At 52.4% G+C, this 21617-nt stretch overlaps 1 protein-coding gene across 1 annotated transcript in view; it reads right to left on the reverse strand.

The window, feature by feature from the left end:
- The window catches only part of DNAH3 (dynein axonemal heavy chain 3), a 173778-nt gene that overhangs the window by 80191 nt on the left and 71970 nt on the right, over positions 1-21617 (reverse strand). Inside the window, 10 exon segments of the mRNA XM_045589319.1 lie at positions 1833-1924; positions 4530-4706; positions 5238-5351; positions 5548-5656; positions 6593-6791; positions 8932-9046; positions 11175-11285; positions 13520-13612; positions 17495-17696; positions 21098-21234. Of these exon segments, the coding sequence (XP_045445275.1) occupies positions 1833-1924; positions 4530-4706; positions 5238-5351; positions 5548-5656; positions 6593-6791; positions 8932-9046; positions 11175-11285; positions 13520-13612; positions 17495-17696; positions 21098-21234 (1349 nt within the window).

Raw genomic sequence — 21617 nt, forward strand, 5'->3', positions numbered from 1 at the left:
GCCTCAGGGCGCCTGCCGGGTGCGGGGAGGAGGCCCCACTGGGGGCCTGATGGCAGGGCCTCGGGCGCTGAGGAAGCCTGGAACCCCCAGTTAGGGGGAGCGGCGAGCACACACGGGTGCATAGCATGTTGTCTGAGAAACTGTGTGTGCATACTCTTACACGTTTATGTGCCTGTAAGCACATAAATGTGTAAGAGTTTATTTGCCAGGTAGCCTCCAAACGTTAGTAACAATGGGGACGGCAACATTGCTGTCTGGCCACACCTGGAGAGAAGACACCGAACCAGGAGCAGCGATAACCGTGGGTCCTGGGGGCTGAGGTACTGAAGCTCCTTCTGGCCTCTGTACGCCACGACTTCGCTGGTGCCCATGCTTTCCTTCTCAAACTTACCAACCAACCAGCTTCATCCTCATGCCAGGCACTCGCACTCACAGGCACGGCCTGTAACTCTGGTGCGTGTGATAAAGACACGCAGCTGTGTGTGAGTGTGTGTCTGTGTGTGTGAGTGTGTGAGTGTCTGTGTGTGTGAGTGTGTGTGTGAGCATGTGTGAATGTGTGTGAGTGTGTGTGAGTGTGTATGAGTGTGTGAGTGTGAGTGTGTGCCTGTGTGTGTATGTATGTGTGTGTCTCTGTGTGTATGCATGTGTGTGTGCGAGTGTGTGTATGTGAGAGTGTGTATGAGTGTGTGTGTGTATATGTGTGTGAGTGTGTGAATGTGTGTGAGCGTGTGTGAATGTGTGTGTGTCCCCGTGTGTGTGTGTGTGTGAGTGTGAGTGTATGTATGTGTGAGTGTGAGTGTGTGCCTATGTGTGAGTGTGTGTGAGTATGTATGTGTGTGTGTCTGTGTGTATATGTGTGTGTGTGCAAGTGTGTGTATGTGAGAGTGTGTATGAGTGTGTGTGTGTGTATATGTGTGTGAGTGTGTGAATGTGTGTGAGCGTGTTTGAATGTGTGTGTGTCCCCGTGTGTGTGTGTGAATGTGTGTGAGTGTGTGTGTGTGTGTGAGTGTGAGTGTATGTATGTGTGAGTGTGAGTGTGTGCCTATGTGTGAGTATGTATGTGTGTGTGTCTGTGTGTATGTGTGTGTGTGCAAGTGTGTGTATGTGAGAGTGTGTATGAGTGTGTGTGTGTGAGTGTGTGTATGTGTGTGAGTGTGTGTATGTGTGTGAGTGTGTGTATGTCTCTCTGTGTGTATGTGTGTATGTATGTATATGTCTTTGTGTGTGTGTGTGTGTGTGTGAGTGTGTGTGAGTGTGTTCCTCTGTGTGTGTGTATGCGTGTGTGTACGCGAGTGTGTGTATGTGAGTGTATGAGTGTGTGTGTGTGTGAGTGTGTCAATGTGAGTGTGTGAATGTGTGTGTGAATGTGTGTGTATGTATGTGGGTGTGTGAATGTGTGTGTGTGTAAGTCTGTGTGTGTTTGTTTATGCGTGTGTGCGCAAGTGTGTGTATGTGAGAGTGTGTATGAGTGTGTGTGAGTGTGAGTGTGTGTGTGAGTGTGTGAGTGTGTGTATGTCTGTGAGTATGTATGTCTCTGTGTGTGTATGTGTGTATATGTGTGTGTATGTCTTTGTGTGTGTGTGAGTGTGTGTGTGAGGCAGGCTGCTGTGAGGTGGGAGAGGGGAGTGAGTGTCTCTGGCAGAAGCCAGGGGCATGTACAGCACAAGGGTTTTCCGGGGATGTTGGTCAGCCCCAGCTAGGTCAGGGGAGGACCCAGGCGGGCCCGGGCGCCCGCACAGCGGCCTGTGGACGGAGCCTGTTCCGTTCTGCCGGACCCCCCACCCCCATCAGGCAGCCCGCCTGCCTCTGCCCGCGCCAGGCCAGTGGCTTACCTTCTGGAGTCGAGAAAGCCCATGGAGTAGAGAGAGATCTCGCCGATGAGGGCGTAGTCGGGCACCATCATGGCCACCGTTCGGAACAAGGCCTGGGAAAGGAAAGCTCGTCAGGAGCCGAGTGTTCACAGGGCAGCCGGGAGGCTCTGCAGAGGCCGAGGGCGGAAGTGCCTGATCACAGAGGAGAAGCCCCTGGAGGACAGTCAGCGCCCACTGTCCCCCATTCCCCACCTGTCCTGGTGCGTGCTGTCACTCTGGTCCCTCACGCATGCCGAGGCCCAGGTGCCGGGCCCAACAGCACCTCATTCTCCTTTGCCCACCCAGCTGCACGCCCCCTGGGGAGCTTCCTGCAGGCCTCACTTAGCGTGCAGGCTGACGTGTACGGGAGCCCGAGGCAGAGCAGCCCTGACCACACCCTGTTCTGTCACCTACCCGCTGTGCATCCCTGCAGACTCGTCTCTCTCGTCTCTAAGTGGGCTGATACCTGCACCCTCTTCATGGCTGCCATGAGAACAACTGACAGAGGTGAGTGAGGTGCACACTCAGGAAAGGGTGCCGCCTGTAGTGAGTCCTCATACACACGAGCTGTTGCTCTTACTCCCTTAGATCTCAGAGAGGAAGTAGCTCCTAAAGCCACGCCCTTCGAGGTAGAGCCGGACTGGAAAGAGCCCTGGCTTCCAGCTGCCAAGATGGTGCTTTTCTAGCCCCCCGGCTCACGGACGTTACCTGTGCAGACTGAACTGGTTGTTGGCTGGGAGGGTGCTGGGGGCTCAGCAACTGGGAGGTGGACAGAAGAAAGGTGGCCCCTAGGACTGGAATGTTGTCCTGCACACCAAAGGGGGGCGTTCTGATTTCTGTCCAGACACATACCCAGGCTGTAGGCTCGACCCCCTCACAGGGTGTGTGCAACAGGCAGCTGACAGATGGCGCTCTCTCTCTCTCTCTCTCTCTCTCTCTCTCATCAGTTTCCCCCTCTCTCCCCCTTCCAATCTCTATCTCTAAAAAAAAAAAAAAAGAAAGAAAAGAAAGAAATGTGAATCCAGATTCTAGTGTAGGCCTCCATGCCCTGTGTTGACCAGCGAGGAGGGTGTGGAGGAGTCACAGTTGAGGAACCCTTGGTTCTCCCCATTCCCAAAGGGGCGAGTGGTGGTCAGAACAGGTGACGGGAGCACGATTCTAGCAAGTGGAGCATCATGGACGGCAGGTCCTCGAATGATGTCTGTTCTTTCAGCGCCATGTCATTACGGCATTGGTGCGATGCCATAGGCACATCACTCTGTAGATCAATGAGCCTTGCTAACACTGGTCTCATCAGGTGCTCTTTTGCTTAAAGGCACAGAACCTATCGATGACATTCAGTGGGAACTCACTGTGCTCAGCTGTAAGCATGGCCCTGGCTGGTCCCTCGTGTGTCCTCTTCTCGAGGGCCTGGAGCATAGCTTGGAATAAAGCCAGTGGAGCAGCAGCCCTGCTCCCTCTGCTGCTCTCCCCATGCAGGTGGGTGGCAGTGCTCTCCTCACAGGAGGGGACCCGGCACCCTGTGCTTTGGGGTCTTCCTCCCATGGAGAAGCTATCAGGTGAGGAGGCCTTCCTCCTCCCCTGGCCGCAGGGTCCTGCCACGGCTCAGCTCAGGCCAGCCCGGCAGTCGGCACTGGGCACAGACAGGCTCTGTTGCCCTCTCCGCGGGCTGGGACAGCCTGCTTGGGCATGGACACTGCTGAGGTGCCGTTCCCATTTGGTAGTAAACGGGAGATCCATGTGGTCAGGCCTAGGCTCACCAGAGTCCTCTGCATCCTCTTGCACAGAGTAGGTACTCGATGACTGAGACAAAAGCAGCCCAAGGACACAGAATGCCCGTTTTACATGCATGTGCATCCTCAGCATATTCATGCTGTCGCCAGCTCATGTGACAATGTAGTGAACTGCTTTTTTATAAGGTTACTAGTGGCCTGGTGCACAGAATTTGTGCATGGGAGTGGGGGAGGGGGAGGTGTCCTTCATCCTGGTCTGCACCCTCCTGCAATCCGGGACCACTGTATCCTAACTGCTCACCTGCTTGCCTGCCTAATTGCCCCTAACCACTCTGTCTGCTTGCCAGCTTGCCCACAACTGGCCTGATCGCCCCTAATGGCCCTCCCCTCCTGGCTTGATTGCTCCTAACTGCCTCTGCCTTGGCCCTGCCACTATGGGTTTGTCCTAAAGAATGTCTGGAAAGTATCCAGGTCTAATTAGCATATTACCCTTTCATTAGTACAGATATTTTGTTTGCTTACTGTGATATCTTTTTACATTGCGCTTTAGCATCTAAGAGTCAGATTTTATGTAAAACTCCCAGTTTCTGGCTTTCCCTGAGAGATGGGAGGGTCTGACAGTGTCTGCAGCTGGGCTCGATGCGGCCTCTCCGGGGGGCATTCGCCAGCTGCTCCTCTCATTTGTACGATGGGTTTGACCCTGATGACAATGGAACAGCTGCCTGTTCCAAAGCACGCGGTTTTCCGTTTATATTGGCTGCTATATATTTCTACCCACCCCCTGCCACCCACCTCCTCCCCACTTCCATGGGAGAGAGAGGTTTGTTCTAGGGCCAGGTCCTCTCACCTCCTTCCACAGTCCCCCGTTACAGACCCGGTTCCTTCTGGCTTCTCTGGGAGACCCCCGTGCCCCCAGAGCTGTGCACGCCTGCACGCTGCTGCTCACCTTGAGGTTATCGGGCAGCTCCGCCCTGCCCGCGTACCCGGGGTTCATGGTGATGAAGACTGCGCAGGTTGGGTTCAGAGAGAGCTCGGTGCCTTCAAAGAGGAACACCTTCAGCTTCCGGATGATGGCTTGCTGGATGCTGAGGATCTGCTGCGCCACCACTGACAGCACCTCCACCTGCAGGGACGGGGCTGGTTGACCGAGCCCTGCCCAGACCCACCCAGGGGCTCTTCACTCAGCAAGGAAAGCCAACCACCTGTGAGCCAGGCCTTCAAAATGAGAACCTTGACTGGGGTTTTGGTAAAGAAAAAGTGTGTGTGAGTGTGTGTGTGTGTGTGTGTGTGTGTGTGAGTGTGTGTATGTGTGATTGTGTGTGTGTCAGTGTATGTGTGATTGTGTGTGTGGGTGTGGGTGAGTCTGTGGGTGTGTGTGTATGGGTGTGTGTATGTGTGTGTGTGTGAGTCTGTATGTGTGATTGTGTGTGTGTGTGTGTGTGTGTGTGTGTGAGTGTGTGAGTGAGTGTGTAAGTGTGTGAATGTGTGGTTTCCATAGCATTTCATTTCCCCCCCAATACCTAGCATTATGCTTGATGGTATACAATGGTATGCACTTGGGCAGTGTCTGTTGGTTCAAATGGAATGTTTGTATGTCCTGAACTCAATCCCCTACCCAATTAGAATTAATCATCTCCTAACTAAGCAGGGTTACCTCAATCCTATTGAACTCGTCAAAGCAGGCCCATGCGCCGGCCTGGGCCAGCCCTTTGAAGAACTTCCCCATGGCTTTGTAATCCAGGCCGTCCGAGCAGTTGAAGACCACACACTAGAGAGGAGGCGTGGGCACCATTCAGGACGGTGGGCTCCTTGCTTCCTGCTCCACCGGAGCAACTGGCCCACTGTGCCTGTTACACTCCCCATCTTCACCCATCTTCACCTCATGCTCGCTTCCCAGACAGGGCCCAGAGAGGGATGGGAGGGACCGGGGATGGGGGTAGGGAGGAAGGGACAGCATTTCCTACCTGCTTGGCCAAAGCCTTGGCCAGATCTTTGGTAGTCTCTGTCTTGCCTGTCCCAGCCGGACCTTCTGGAGCTCCCCCAAGATTCAGCTTCAGAGCCCCCATCAGCGTCCTAAGGGGAAGAAAACAGGAACGCAGTGCTTGAATCCTAAGACACAGGGTAGGAACTGCCTTTGGCTCACTTTGTTCTGACTCATACGAATAGCTTAAACTCCCGCGATGGTGCGACCACCATGGTGAAGAATTCTGCGGCAGCCCCGGCCCCCAGCCTGGCGCGGTGCCTGGTGCCAGGAGCACGTGCTGAGGGGAGGACTGAAGAGTAAGTGAGCACATGCAGATGTAACTGCATCAACTAGAAAACCCTCAAATCCTGAACCCCAAAGAGCAGGGCACCAGTGGGATGTGGAAATAATTATAGGTTATGAACACTGAGTTTAGCATCCGATTTGCCTCAGTTCCAAATGCTAGAAACCACACGGGCCCAGCCTCAGTGCAGGGACAAGACGCATGTGAGGAACAAGTGTGCTCACTGCAGCCCCTCAGCTCCAAGGCTGCTACGGTGTCGGTAACACACTCTCTGTAATAACCTGGTCCCTCCCCACTGTTATGGCTCCTGGAGGGCACGCTGGGGCCGTAGGGGAGGAAGTGGCTGTGGAACCTGAGTAGAATAAACGAATGAACAAAGAGCACAGAAAACAAGTGACCAAGGGCTTTGAGATCCACAAATTAAAAAATCTATTGGAAGTATGTGCAAACCACAGTTAATGTAAACATCACAGACTTGACAAATCCACAGAGGCCAGGCTTCTGATGGTGTGACCCCGAGGAAAGGGGCAAAGCACTTTCTGTGCTGAGCTCAGCTCCTCGTTGGCCACTGGCTCACAGCCTCTAGCCTGGGCCTCAGACTGGCCCTGGGCTCCCCGCCCTGTGAGGCCTGGTGTCTAAGGGCAAAACTCAAACTCTGAGAAGCTGAAATGCAGAGAAGGTCACCAGGTGGAGGTGCCCCAGCCCCTCCCCCAGAAGGTCTCCCCGCAGAGCGCGCACTGGCCTGTAGCAGCGGTCAGTGAGGGGCGTGATCACCAGCCGCGGGCTGTTCCCCAGGTACTCATAGCCGTACATGGCCTCGGTGGTGATCATCTGCACCTGCACATCCATCGCCTTCCAGTAGTAGCGCAGCTGCGAGATCCACTGGAAGTCGTGCAGGTCGCACACCTGGTCCTCAGACAACTTGGCCACCACGTCCCGAGCTGTGGGGACAAGGAAGCACAACGTGGACAGCTATCCACGGTGTCCTCCCCTCTGCGCCTGCTCCTTGGCGGGGCGTGACGACGGTGTCCGGTCCACCCTCCCTCTTCAGACACAGCCGCCTTCCTGCCCACCCCAGCTGCAGGCAGCCATGCCTTCCAGAAGCTGTGCTTGGCTTCTCCCAAGGGGCCCAGAGAGACCTGGTGGCAGCGCTGTTTGCTCTCTGTCAGATTCCAAAGCCACCCTGCCCAGGCCAGGTTCTGGCTCTGCCATTCACTGGTTATGAGCCTGGGCAAATCACTCAACCTCTTCCCCTTTCAGCCGTGTAATCTATAAAATGTAGGTAACATAGTACTTACCTTATAGGGTTGAAATGGGGATTAAATGAAGATATATATATAAAGGCCTAAGTGACCATTCAACCATTCGACCATTCGATCATTTGGCCAGCAGCTATGACACGTACTGATTACCAGGGGCAGATGCTGACTGATAGGTTAGGTTGCTGGCTGTGGGTTAGCTTGCTGCTGGGCCCTGTGGGCACCAATCTGGTTCACCCGCACTCAGGACCCAGACAGGAGGGAGGAGGGAGCCCCACTCCTCGTGGAATCTGCTGTGGGTTAGCTTGCTACAATATTAAAATATTTCTTCTAGTTAATTTCCTTTCAATGTGCACATCCATGCACCGGGCCACTAGTAGGTGTATAAACACACACACACACACACACATACATATTTGTGTACTAACTATATACATATTTATATGTATTCACATCTATACAGAGAGAGGTAGACAGATGGAAAGAACAAAAAGAGGAGGAATGAGCTGTGCCTGCGTAGGGAAACACTGTGTGTGCGTTGGCTGCTGTTCTCACCTCCAAACTGCTGGGGCTGACCCAGAGGACTGGGCAATGCTGCCTTTCCCCAACCTGAGCCTATGGGCCTGCTCCCGCCTCCAGGGCATCCTGAAGGAATCCAAGCAGCTGGGCTGCTCAGACAGCAGGGAGGGGCCCCTCAGTCCACAGTTAGATGCCTTCCTTACACTGGGGCCTGAGGAACCAGTGGGTGCATCTCTAGGCCTCTCCCTTCTCTCGGAGGATGGGAGCCTCATGTAACGATTTCACGGTGACAGGAGCACTGAAGTTGAAGAGGGGCAGTGGGTCCATGGGGATCAGTCGTTGTTTTTAGGTAATTCACAGGGCAAGAGCCACTGAGGTCTGGAATGAGTACAGCAGCCCGAGGTTAGATCTCAGAACTTCGCAAAGGGAAGCCTGCGGTCTCCTGCCTCTCACAGGAGAAGCCTCTCACAGTAACGCCAGCCTGCAGGAGGGGCACAGCACCAGTGCTCTCCTCTCAGGAGCTGAATTCCCTCCAGGTCCTCAAGACCCAGAGAGCGGTGCCCAGAGGACGGAGCTGAGGATGCCACACACGTGTGTGTGTGTGTGTGTGTGTGACCCCAGCCACCCTGGTTCCAGCTTCCACATGGGCATGCATTACATCCACCAGGTGGCCACAAGGCCGCAGGAAGTTGCATCTCCCACCCTCTCCCGGGTTGCATGCTGGCCTAGGCACATGATTTCAGGTGGAAGGAAGGGCAGCCCCAAGAGATGAGGGTGCCTGAGAGGTGAAGGCCGGCAGGGAGCCGGTGTGTGAGTGAGAGGGACCTGCTCCCAGGAGCCGGCCGAGTCCTGCTGTGCCCTAGGGTGTGGGTGGCTTATTCTACACAAAGACCCCAGTTATTCCTCTTCCTTTTTGAGGAGGCGCATGCCCTGCCCCTCCCTCCTGCATCGCTGCCCATGCTCACGCTCCGGGTTTGGGACCAGACAGACACCGGTTCAGATGGCAGAGGAGCCCCGTCCTCCCTGACCGCGCCGTGAGCTGAGCTCAGATTCCGGGAGCCAGTGCCCGGCTTGTGAAATGCCTGGGGAAGTGGCAAGCGAGGGTCAAGCACCAGCCAAAGCATGGCCCCTGTGAGCACTCAACAACATCCGCTCTGGTCCGCCAGGGCCGGTCAGGGTCGGCTCTCCGGGAGGCCGCCCAGAGCGAGTGCTTCTCCTTTCCCAGCAGACCTCCAGAAGCCGCTCAGCGAAGGGGGCCGAGCCCCACCGGGAGGGGAGGCAGTGATGCCAGCTCGGCGCTCACCGTGGACGTCGATGACCGTGAGGGCCCCCAGGGTGAGGCGAGCCCCACTGTTCAGCTTCCCTCGCACCAGCTTGACGATCTGTGCGATCTGGTCATTGCTCTTGTTCAGCAAGTCCTGGGGACAGGAGGGGACAGCGTCACACGGGCTCTCCCTGCTGACCCCCAGGGCAGTGTGGCCTACCACACCCTTGGCCCAGGCCAGATTCCCGGGCAACACTCCTCGGCCCTTCACTCCCATCAGTAGCCGCGAGAGGGTTCCACACAGGAGGGGCCAGGCACCCCGAGATCTGAGTTCATGATGTTGTGGACAGGAACCCACGTGCTTGGAGCAGGGGAGGGTAGGCCATGAAGGGCATGAGGAGGTGGGGATTGCACCATGTCTGTGTTTGCCAGAACACAGAACTGCCACGCAAAGTGTGAGCTTCCTGTGTGTAAGTCATACAGTAAATCAGAATGAGGAGCTTACTGTGTGTAAGTCATACAGAAAATCAGAATGAAGAGCTGACTGTGTGTATGTTATACAGTAAATCAGAATGAAGAGCTTCCTGTGTGTAAGTCATACAGAAAATCAGAATGAAGAGCTGACTGTGTGTATGTTATACAGTAAATCAGAATGAAGAGCTGACTGTGTGTAAGTCATACAGTAAATCAGAATGAGGAGCAAATCAGAATGAGGAGCTGTGTGTAAGTCATACAGTAAATCAGAATGAGGAGCAAATCAGAATGAGGAGCTGTGTGTAAATCATACAGTAAATCAGAATGAGGAGCTGTGTGTAAGTCATACAGTAAATCAGAATGAGGAGCTGTGTGTAAGTCATACAATAAATCAGAATGAGGAGCTGACTGTGTGTAAGTCATATAGTAAATCAGAATGAGGAGCTTCCTGTGTGTAAGTCATACAGTAAATCAGAATGAGGAGCTGACTGTGTGTAAGTCATACAGTAAATCAGAATGAGGAGCTGACTGTGTGTAAGTCATACAATAAATCAGAATGAGGAGCTGACTGTGTGTAAGTCATACAGTAAATCAGAATGAGGAGCAAATCAGAATGAGGAGCTTCCTGTGTGTAAGTCATACAGTAAATCAGAATGAGGAGCTGACTGTGTGTAAGTCATACAGTAAATCAGAATGAAGAGCAGACTGTGTGTAAGTCATGCAGTAAATCAGAATGAGGAGCTTCCTGTGTGTAAGTCATACAGTAAATCAGAATGAGCAGCTGACTGTGTGTAAGTCATACAGTAAATCAGAATGAAGAGCAGACTGTGTGTAAGTCATACAGAAAATCAGAATGAAGAGCTGACTGTGTGTATGTTATACAGTAAATCAGAATGAAGAGCTTCCTGTGTGTAAGTCATACAGTAAATCAGAATGAGGAGCAAATCAGAATGAGGAGCTGTGTGTAAATCATACAGTAAATCAGAATGAGGAGCTGTGTGTAAGTCATACAATAAATCAGAATGAGGAGCTGACTGTGTGTATGTTATACAGTAAATCAGAATGAGGAGCTTCCTGTGTGTAAGTCATACAGTAAATCAGAATGAGGAGCTGACTGTGTGTAAGTCATACAGTAAATCAGAATGAAGAGCAGACTGTGTGTAAGTCATACAGTAAATCAGAATGAAAAGCAAACTGTGTGTAAGTCATGCAGTAAATCAGAATGAGGAGAAAACCCGGAAACATTTTGAGACGAAAGGAGACGTGACTTGAACACTAAATGCCTGTGAGCACGTGAGCCGGGGGTGATGGACCGGACACCCTCAGTGGGCGCAGCTGGGTCAGGTCGGCCTCAGCGGCTGCAGCGGGTGGCCCGCATCTCTGGCCAGTGCCGGCTCCCACATGGCCCACTGCGCGTATGGACATCTGGGTGACGGGCATCTGGGATTTTATCTGTATTATTTTCCAACGTTACATGTATGTCTTACACCACTTTCAGCTACACAGAGAAAAACAAAAATGGATTTAAAAAGGAAAAAGTTCTGCTGGTGGACATTCTGCCAGGGTGCCCTGGAGGCAGAGGCTGGTGGCCCGGGATCCAGGCCCGGGATCTGTCTGGGAGGGGCTCTGAGCTCTTGTGCTTGGCCAGCTCCGGGCAGCCACCTCCACACCCTCAGCCCAAAGGTCCGTTTGGCCTGGCTCTGTGGTCTCCTGGGTTGGATGTCACGATGCTGTCATTCATACCCCAGGGGAGCTGAGCCCCCTCCTTCTCCCCCCGCAACCCCGCCAGGCTCACACAGGCGGCTTACCGGCAGAGTCTTTTCAACCAGGGCCTCAGACACCTCCTGGGTCCAGAAGATAGAGGAGACGCAGATGACCACCTGGCCAGGCCACTGCAGGACCCACTGGTCCCGGGAGACCTGGGAAAGTCAGGGCCTGTCACAGGTCTGTCATCCTGCGGTTGAACCCGACTCTCCACTGCCCCCCCCCCCCCATCTCCCCCTGAGCACAAACCGAACCGCCCCTCCCACACCACAGGCTGGCACCTCCCACACCACTGAGCTATCTTCCTCTCAGGATTGTGTGAAAAAGAAACAAGTCACCAACGCTCTCAGCACCCTCCCAGCTGTAGCGCGCGCGCGTGTGTGTGTGTGTGTGTGTGTGTGTGTGTGTGTGTGTGTGTGTGTGTGTGTGTTTGTGTGTGTGTGTGTGTGTGTGTGTGTGTGTGTGTGTTCAGGATGCACAGCTGCTCTGCAGTGGCTACTAACACTGAGGGCACTCCCCAGTTTTCCTAGTCCCGCTGCCCCCACTTCTGTTTGACTATAAACCAGGCAAACTATGGCGGAGGCCAAACCCGTTTTTATAATTGAGAGCGAAGTCCACCATGGTTATGCGCATTGCTCACGTGGCACCTCAAAGGCAAAGATGAATGTGGGGCCCCAGAGCTGACAAGCCACAAGCTGGTCCTTTTCAGAAAGTTTGCTGGCGCTTGCTCTGGATGCAATTGCATGGAATAACCCCACTCAGGCAGCATGTTTTCTTTACTTTAAAATTATATGTATATTTAATTGATCTCAGAGAGCAAGGGGTCAATGAGAGAATTATTGATCGGCTGCCTCTGCTGCCTTGTACTGGGGATTGAGCTGCAACCAGGGCATGTGCTTTGACTGGGAATCAAACCATGACCTCCTGGTTCATAGGTCAATGCTCAATCACTGGGCCACGCTGGCAGGGCTTTCTTTAATGTTTATTTAGGATATGTTACTGGCCAGGGGACCTGGCCCTGAGTTGGTTCTGCCCAGGACTGGCCTATAGTGTTCCAGTTCTTGACTTTGTGCAGGAAAAATGTCGTAACGTGAGTCAGGTGACTAAGAGGACTGGGGCCGGGCAGGGAAGCAGGAGGTCTTAGCACAAAGCAGCAACAGCAGAGCCCCGGGAAGCCGGAGAAAAGGGGCTGAGACAGGGTCAGGGTGGGCCCAGGACAAGCTACTGCTGGTTGCAGTTTTCTGGGGTCTCTTACGGTTTAGGGCTGTGGCTGTGGGGGAAGGGAGGGGAAGCAATGGCACAGGCTATTCCCCAGAGGCAGAGCCATGCTGGGTCCTGTCTTGAGGCCCTTCTCTCCAGCAGAAGGGGCCTGAGAGAGGTCTCAGGGGAGGTTCCAGCAGAATATTCCTCAGCTTTCCAGGCGGGCCTCTCCAGGGCCCTGGTCTCCCCCCACTGGTCAGGCTCAGGCTCGGGGTCATCAGTCATCGCAGCTGGTCCTGGTGCCGCCCACCTGGTTTCGCTGCTTCCCTGGGCCAGGAGCTGACATATAGCTGAGGCCTCGCTGCCATCTCTAGCTGTCATTGCTCTGCAGTTTGTTCAGCTGCCTGCCTCAGTTTCCCTGCCCCACTTCCCAGCTCTCGGGCCTGAATGCAGTGTAAGAGGAAGGACTGGCCTTTCATCACCAGCCAATGCCATTGAGAGGACCAGCAGGCCAGCCCCTCCTTTACTGGGAAGATGATAATTGAAGGTTCTTTTGTTTCTTGTGAGGAGCTGGCTGTAGAATTAGCCAGCTGAAAAGGTTCTTTTCCTTTAAGCCTCTCCCTCCTGTGTCCCCTCAGGCTTTGGGGCTCAATGAGCTGGGCCACCAGAGCCTGTGTCCTTGAACAACAAGCCTGGGGGATGCTGAATGGGAAGGGGTTCTTGCCATCAATCAATTCATTTCCCAGAAAGAACTGTCCTGTAGCAGCCAGAGTGTCAGGCTCATGGCGGCTTCTCGGTGTCCTCTGCTTCTAACTGAAACCCTTTCACCAGCGGGCTTCAGGGAGAAGTGGGGGGAAGCACAGCAGGAAAAGAGAGGGGGGAGGGGGTTACATAAGGAAAGGAAGGTGCATCGGGAAAGGAGAGAGAGGTGGGTGGGGGACAGACACAATGTAGGATTGAGCGAGCTCCAATCGAGATGGAGGAGTGGTAGAAGGACTCATTTAGGATAAGTGGTGATGGGGAGAGACTTGAACACAATACGATGTACAGACAATGTTATAGAATTCCACACCTTCAACAAATAGACATTCATTTACCACTGTCACCCCAGTCAATTCCATACACAGACCTTCTCCCCAAAGTCCTTGCTGCTGTACCAACACCCTGGCCCATTCCCATTGCCCTTTACCTTCACATAGGCCTCAATCCCAAGTCGGATGACTTCCCGCATGCTAGCCAGCATCATCTGCTCCACCTGCTGCAGCCACTTCTCCACCATGCCCTGGGGAAACAGGCAGAGGTCAGCCCCGGGGAGATAGGCAGCTGTCAGCAGGGACAGAGCCAGCATCTCCCTGGACAAGGCTGGAGGGAGGCCAGGGTTTGCTTTGTTTCCCTGGGGGGTCAGAAACAGCCACCCCAAGATGTGCCTCATGACGTGTGACTTATTTTGAGCTAAAGGCAAGACCCTGAAGTTCAGGAGAAACTTCTGCCCCTATCTTTCTTATCTAGAAGAATTTAAAGCAGGAGCCTGGCCCGAGATGAGGATCGCCAGCAATGACTTCCTCCCTCGCTCTATGGCTGGGAAAACTGCCAGTTACTGATCTCCTGCAGCCCAAGACACCACCTCATCCCTAGCTCAGAACCTCCAGTGGACCTAGTCCCCACACTGTCTTCAAACCTCTCACGTACGTGGGCTCTCGGACTCTCTCACGAGTATGCTTAGATTTGATTATTTTCCTTTTTTATTTATTTTATTTTATTTATTTTTATTTTATTTTTTAAATCAATCTTTATTGTTCATATTATTACAAAGGTTCCTCATTTCTTCCCTCCTCCACCAGGTTCCCATCCCACCCTCCGCCCTTTCCCCACCCCCCATTGTCCTCATCCATAGGTGCACAGTTTATGTTCAGTCTCTTCCCGCATCCCCCTCTCCCCTTTTCCCCGAGAATCGTCAGTCCACTCCCCTCCCGTACCTCCGACTCTACTACAATCAACAGTTAATATTGTTCATCAGGTTTTTTAATTTCCTTGTTTTTTTTTAATTAATAAACTTTTATATTTTTAAGAATAAATTTTAAAATCTAATAATTTTAAACCTTGATTTTTTTGCCCTGGGAACTGAGAAGCAAACATGTTTAAATGTAAACTAGCCCTTAGCCATTCAAATGTAAATAAACACATTGTTTAAAGATAGCCATGTAAATGAACACATTGTTTAAAGATAGCTGCTGGCTGGAATTGGATTACCTGTTCTGGGTGGGAAGGGCTTGTCCTCCCCTTTCTCCATTAAAATTAAGGTGTTAGCTTTAAAACCTCTTTTTGGCAAGAGACCTTAAACTTTCAGAACTTTAAATTTTTCAGGTAGTAAATCAATTACTTAGCATTTTCTCAAATCAATTATACCTCCACAATCCCAAGGATACACTTCACACTAAAGACACTTCCAAATAGATCAACCAACCTCATCCAGACCCCACACAAGGCACTCACAGATCAACACCTCACCGCTACAACAACTCAACACATCCAGATCTAAGCCTTCATCACTTGATTCAGCAGACCCTCTAGTTCCCCCAAAAGTTTCCAGCCATGTCTGAGCGGCAGCCGTGGGGCAGGGGCAGGCGAGGAGCGAGCTGTTCCAGGCCTGGTTGCTCTGGGCCTGGCCTCTGTTGCTCCAGGCTGCTCCACAACCAGCTGCTCCGGGTCTGGCCACTGCTGCTTGGGGCTCGGTTGCTGCCGCTCAGGCCTGGATGCTGCTGCTCCGGGCTTGGTTGCTCCCGACTATTTTCCCTTTTTAATCTAGCTTATGTTTATTTGCTTAGACCAGCCGATATTGAACAATAGGTCCTGTCGAGAGTGACTCCATCTTGCTCCCCACCTTTCATTTTTACATGATTGCCTGGAGATCATAGACATGGTACAGATGGTGTGCCTGGACTTAACTGACACTCCACTAATATCGCCAGACAAGGTATTGTTCACAGATGGGAGTAACTATGTCCAAGAAGGAATCAGGTATATGGGAGCAGTGGTAGTTACTTGGACCGAATTATTTGGTCCCAGGCGCTTATTCAAGGGACATCAGCTCAAAAGGCTGAGCTAATTGCTTTAATCCACGCTCTTCGGTGGGCAAAAGGCAAATCAGTAACAATTCAAACTGACAGCAGGTTCAGTAGTCACTCAAAACCCTTACTCTCTATCCCTGTTTATGTACTTCCCCAAGTATTCCTATATAACGGGGTGAGGACAGAACCCTAATCTGTCCTCCACCACCCATACCACGGTGGAAGAGGACCCAGTCATAGTCCCCGTCTTCACTGGATTAGGAGTTGCGGTTCTGTGGCCTTTGGGGCATGAGCCCTGGCAAGAGGGACCTTAATACAGGAGAACTCACTGGGCAGTAAATGCTGACCTAAGCCACCTGAGCAGTAAACGGACTCCAGCTGAGATGGTTTTCCAAAATAGGCGGGCTAGCCATCCCTTTGCCCAGCGGGAGGACTGCACTGCACTAGGAGAAAATGGCTGCTTTTAGGACAACAACTCAGGGGTAATGCAAGAAAGCCTCTCCATAGAATGAAGGACACAGAAAATTGTGAAAAACAACAACCATGAAAACAAAACTAGAACAATCTAAAAACTGGTTCCAGAGATTATTTAATTGGTCTCCCTGGCTAACTACCCTCCTACCCTCCGCTACAGGGCCTTCAGCCTCATTGCTCCTTGCCCTTATTTGGGTCCCCTTCTTATAAATTGTTTTGCCAACTTCGTTCAGCAGAGAATGAACTCAGTCAAGCTAATGGTCCTCAGAAGTCACTATGCTCCTCTCCCTGACAATAACTTAGCAGAGGCAGCGATTTCACTCTTGTACGTAAAACCAGTGGGGAATGAACAATAGGTCTTGTCAAGAGTGACTCTATCTTGCTCCCCATCTTCCATTTTGTATTTCCTGTGATAACCTCTGCTTAGAAATCCTTCCTGAACTCAAGTTCATTATTCTGTTGGCTCTGGGAAACAACACCCCAGGTGTGCCCGAAGACAAGCTTAACATTCTCAATTTAGCTTCTGTGATTCGCTTGGCTCAGCACAGCTCCCCAGTTTGTTCCAAGCAGGATATGGCTGTTGCCTTAATAAGCTAACCCCTGAGCTCATTCGGGGCCACGAGGTTTGGAGACATTAGTCCTCTCGTGGTTGCCGGCTTTTGCAATAAAGACTCCTCATTCTTCTGTCTGGTCGCTGAATTCCCATGTAGCAGCATCACCTGAAGGCAGAGGAGAGTTCCCCCATACTCCTCTCCCAGCCAATACGCTCTCACTGTTTGTTTTGCATCATTTCCTGTGTTCTAGGAAGTGTGTGCTTTGTAAAAGGTGCAATCAGGGGTTTAAACAAGCCTTTCCTCACATCATCTTCTGAAACAGACAATACTCAGGAGGAAACGACATTTCTATTTCAGTTAATAAAACGAACACTTTTAGCTCTTTCCTTATTCCCGTCGTCCCCAGATTGGCTGGGCCAGAGGATGACCTGGAGATGGGAAAACTAACACCGAACCCAGGCGCAGAGGCCTGCCTCCGCTCCCAGTGTAACTCGGGATGGGACCTGGGATGGAACATGGGCATCTAGTTTCTTCCAAAGCCCCTTGGGGAGCGAGCCTGCGGCCAATCGCTCAGTTCCGGATTCCCGGGGCGGCTGGCGATGCGCCCTGCCTCCCCCAGCTGGTGGGGTTGGGGGACAGAAGCAGCCGCAACGGGAGGCCGAGGGCCCCACGGCCAGGCGTGCTGTCCTGTCCTGTGTGTCTCCGTATGTGGGGACATGAGTAGAGCTCAGTGTTAACACGTCATTCCACACTTCCCAGGGCTTGCCGCCCAGCGAGCTGTCTGACTCGGTACTTGAGCTGGGCTCTGCGCATGGAATCGGATTCCTTTGGGATCTGCCTCCTGCTTCTGCCCCCACACCCCTTTTGGCTAAGGCCCTTCCACAGCTCAGTGTGCACAGCGAGGTGTATCCCCCCATGTGCAGGTAGGTGGGTTGAGGCTGTCATCAGTGGTGGTGCCCCTGTCCCACCCAGGCGGCCGGGGCAGATGCACAGGCCTAAGCAGCGTGCACACAGCAGCCTCCGTTCGCTCGGCTGCGAGGAGAGAAGAGGCGTGGGCAGGGCAGTTACCTTGGCGTGGACCGGGTAGATCTTCTGCTTGAAGGGCACGGTTTCCTTCTCCGAGCTGATCATGCCAACGATCTCCAAGTCCTCGGTGAACTCGAGCCTGGCAATGCCCTCGAAGCACTTCTTGAGATGCGGCTGCACGCGGAGCGGGTCCTTGGTCTCCGACAGGATCTCCAGCAGCTCGTCGTTGGACAGGAAGAAGAACCTGTCAGAGCAAGGAGCACAGACCGACCCTCTGAGAACCTTTCCCAGCGGCTCCGCTCTCCGTGGGGAGGGGCGCAGACAGCTGTGCTGGGTCTTCCGAGGACGCGCCTTCCCCAGGTCCCCCGGGGCAGGGAGGGTGGGATGGGTTACCACATGTGTCAAACACAAGGCCCGCGGGCCAAATCCGTCCCGCCAGGCCTTGCAATGTGGCCCGCACCGCGCTGTCATCACTGCACTCCGCTGCGTTTCCATCACAAAGACAGTTTATGACTGTTCAGTAAACCATTCGGCCCGCGATTTAGGCTGGATTTTAGATTTTGGCCCCTTCTCTGATTGAGTTCGACACCCCTAGGTTAGACTGAGAGCAGGAGGAATGCTGAGGCCAGCACATCTGCTCTTAACCGGGCTGGGCTGGGGTGGGTGCTTTCTTCTGAAAGAAAATAGCGAGTAGTGGTTCTCAGCCTGGCCGCACTTCAGAATCACCTCCTGACCTTGCTTTGAAATTCCTAGCCAAGACTCTACTGCAGAGACTCACATAGAAGTGACTCTCCTTGGGGTTGGTCTGAGGATCCGCATATTTCGAAACCCCAGGAGGGGCAGGGAGAAGAGGCTGCAGAAGGGAGATAGGTAAGTGGTGACGGAACAAGGCTGGCTTTGGATGGGGAACACACAATACAGCACACAGATGGTGGGTTAGAGAATCGTACACCCGAAACCTACACAATGTTAACCAACGCCACACCGAAAAATGTAATCGCAGAGGGAAATGGAACCCCGGTGACGCTAACACTCAGGCAGTGCTGGGGGCTCCTCGGGGGAGAGAGCCCTTCCTTGTCCTGTCTCCAAGAGTGACAGGCGTGAAACAGGAGCACATGTGAGTAACACTCTTACTTATCATACATGCAGGGCCTTTATCTTGTTTGAAAAGACAAATAATAAGCCCTGGCCAGTGTGCTCAGTGGTTAGAGCATCAGCCTGCCCACTAAAGAGTCTCGAGTTCGATTTCTGGTCAAGGGCATGTATCTGGGTTTTGGTTTGTTTTCAGAGTCGCTGGGAGGCAGCCAGCCTCTCTCTCTCTCTCTCTCTCTCTCTCTCTCTCTCTCTCTCTCTCTCTCTCCTCCCTTCCTCTCTCCCTTCTATTCTCTGCAAAGCAATAGAAAAAAATACTCATGTGAGGATTAAAAATAAAATTTTAAAAATGTACAAATAGTACAATAGTTTCATTCTCTTGCTGGGCCAGCCAAGAGAATAAAGCAGCTACCACAAGCCTTCAGCGGATGTTCAAGGAACAAATCTCCACAGTGACCACGAGGCTGAAGCCCACAATGAGGGACCATGTGATTACGGTCTTCGCTGTATAGGATGGATTGCAACAATATTCATGCATAGCCTCATGCTGAGTGTGCTTAATGTTATCCCATAAGAAGGCACACAGAAACACTGAGATGTGTGTGCATTTAACCTAGAAGGAAAATGAGGCTCAGAGAAGTTAAATATCTCATCCAGACAGCCTGGAATGGAACGCTAGCTTTTTCAATTGCCAGTACTGTGCTTTTTATTTCTTTCTTTTTTTAAAAAAAAAAAAAATGTATTTTATTGATTTTTTTTTTTTTTTTTTTTTTTTTTTTTTTTTTTACATAGAGGAAAGGAGAGGTATAGAGAGTTAGAAACATTGATGAGAGAGAAACATCGATCAGCTGCCTCCTGCACACCCCCACTGGGTATGTGCCTGCAACAAAGGTACATGCCCTTGACCAAAATCAAACCTGGGACCTTTCAGTCTGAAGGCCGATGCTCTATCCACTGAGCCAAACTGGTTTTGGCACCAGTACTGTGTTTTTTCGCTGGTGACTGTTCCCTCATGTATAAAGTGGAGATAAAAATAATAGTTCCAGGACCTAACTGGTTCGATTCTGGTCAAGGGCATGTGCCTTGGTTGCGGGCACATCCCCAGTGGGGAGTGTGCAAGAGGCAGCTGATCTATGTTTCTAACTCTCTATCCCTCTCCCTTCCTCTCTGTAAACAAGTCAATAAAATATATATATTTTTTAAAATAACAGTTCCAGGTTAATACAAACAAAGCACTCAGAGCATGACCTGGTACACGGTAAGCATGGTGCCTGCACTTTATGAGGAACGACAGCCATGGGTATAGGACTAGGAGCCCAAACCTCAGAGATGTCCTCTGCCCAAGGTTTGTGCTCTCAGATAGAGGCTCTGCCCACTCTCCCTGCTCTATCAGTTACCGGTGCTGAAGGCATTAGACACCTGTGGCTGTTGATATTTTAAAATGAATACTAAACAGCTCTGGCCAGTGTTGCTCAGTGGAAGAGCATTAGCCTGAGGACTAAAGGGTCCGGGGTTTGATTCCAGTCAAGGACACATCCCCATGTTGTGGGCTCAACCCCCAATAAGGGACGTGCAGGAGGCAGTTGTTCAATGATTCTCTCTCATCATCATGGATGTTTCTCTCTTACTCCCTCTCTCTTCCTTTCTGAAATCAATACAAATACTTTTTTTTTAAAGGATACTAAATAAATTAAAATTTTCCTTCTCAGTTACACTAGCCACATTTAAAGTGCTGGATAGCCACGTGTGGCTCACAGTTACTTTAGTGCACAGCACAAGTATAGGTAGAACATCTCTGCATTGAGTAAAGTTCCACTGGACAATGCTGCCTTAAATACACGCCAAGGACACATCTGAACCCTAAACAACCCACTCCTTTGGGTGGAAAGCAGAGCTACCTTTGTCTCTATGTACGGTGTGAGTTCCTTATGGGCAAATTAGGCTTAAACTTGCAATCTAATTAGAATCACATGCCACGGAGGGACCACACATGGTCAGCGAGATGTGGCCTGATGGTCAGGGGTGAGGACCCTCCTTCCTGGGCCCCGCCCGACCTTATGCAGAAGAGCACTGGTTCTTATGGAAAAAAGAGGCAAACATTTATAAACAAACCTGCCGGAAACAACAAAATCTGACAGCAAAACACGTGGCTGGCATTTCATGAGTGCAAGGTCTGGGCCTGGGTGCGTTTCGTGCATCGTCGCATTTGAAATGCACCGCAGGGTTACGAGGCGGGGCCTTGTCCCGTCTCCTCAGGGAGGACCCGAGGCGGGCGGCTCAGGGGGAAGAGCTGGGACTCACACTAAGGCCTGTTTAACTCCAAGGTCCAGGTCCTTAACCACGACGACCACACGCCCGGGGTGGGTACTGACAGTGCTGGTTGCCCATTCAACCCCCCTCAAAGTCACACTAGTGCAGCTTCCTCACCAAGAGTGCCTCAGGGGTGGGAACCCTGCAAAGCACACGGAACAGAAGCCAACTCGCAATGCGAACCTTCCCTCTACCTCGGCACGGTCAGAAGGGCCACTCGAACCCAAGCACAGCAGCGGGTACCTGGGGAAGAACAGCCTCTTCTTCTCCAGGTAATCGTTCAGGCCCCTCTGGATGTCCTCCAGCAGCATGTTCGCTTCCTGCAGCTTCTCCGCCATCCGGGGCTGGTCGGCCGCCATCAGGACCCTGGGATCTTTCACCTAGGGTTCACCGGAGAGGGACTCGTCAGGGGCTCCCCGCCTCGAGAGCGGGCATTCTGTGCCTGCGACCAGCACCTGAGCTGGCGGCGCCCTGCCCAGTGGTGACCCCGATCCCACAGCGAGAACGCTCAGTGGCGGGCCCTGCTGCTGGCTGGGGGGCCGGGCCGGGGCCAGGCAACTGAACCAGCCAGGACAGCGCTGTTCACCGCGGGGATCTGGGATTGGGATGATGACACCCTCACCAGCATGGCTGCCCCCGAAGGAGGGCTTTGGTGCTGCATGAAAATCAGCTTCCGTGATGTGAGGGGCAGAGCGGGCCAGCCTGCAGGAGAGGAAGTGGCTCGGAAAGTGCGTCAGGGTTCCCTGAGGAACCCTGGGGCCAG

The sequence above is a fragment of the Pipistrellus kuhlii genome, unplaced genomic scaffold (assembly GCF_014108245.1).
Source record: "Pipistrellus kuhlii isolate mPipKuh1 unplaced genomic scaffold, mPipKuh1.p scaffold_m20_p_31, whole genome shotgun sequence".
Classification (NCBI taxonomy): Eukaryota; Metazoa; Chordata; class Mammalia; order Chiroptera; family Vespertilionidae; genus Pipistrellus; species Pipistrellus kuhlii.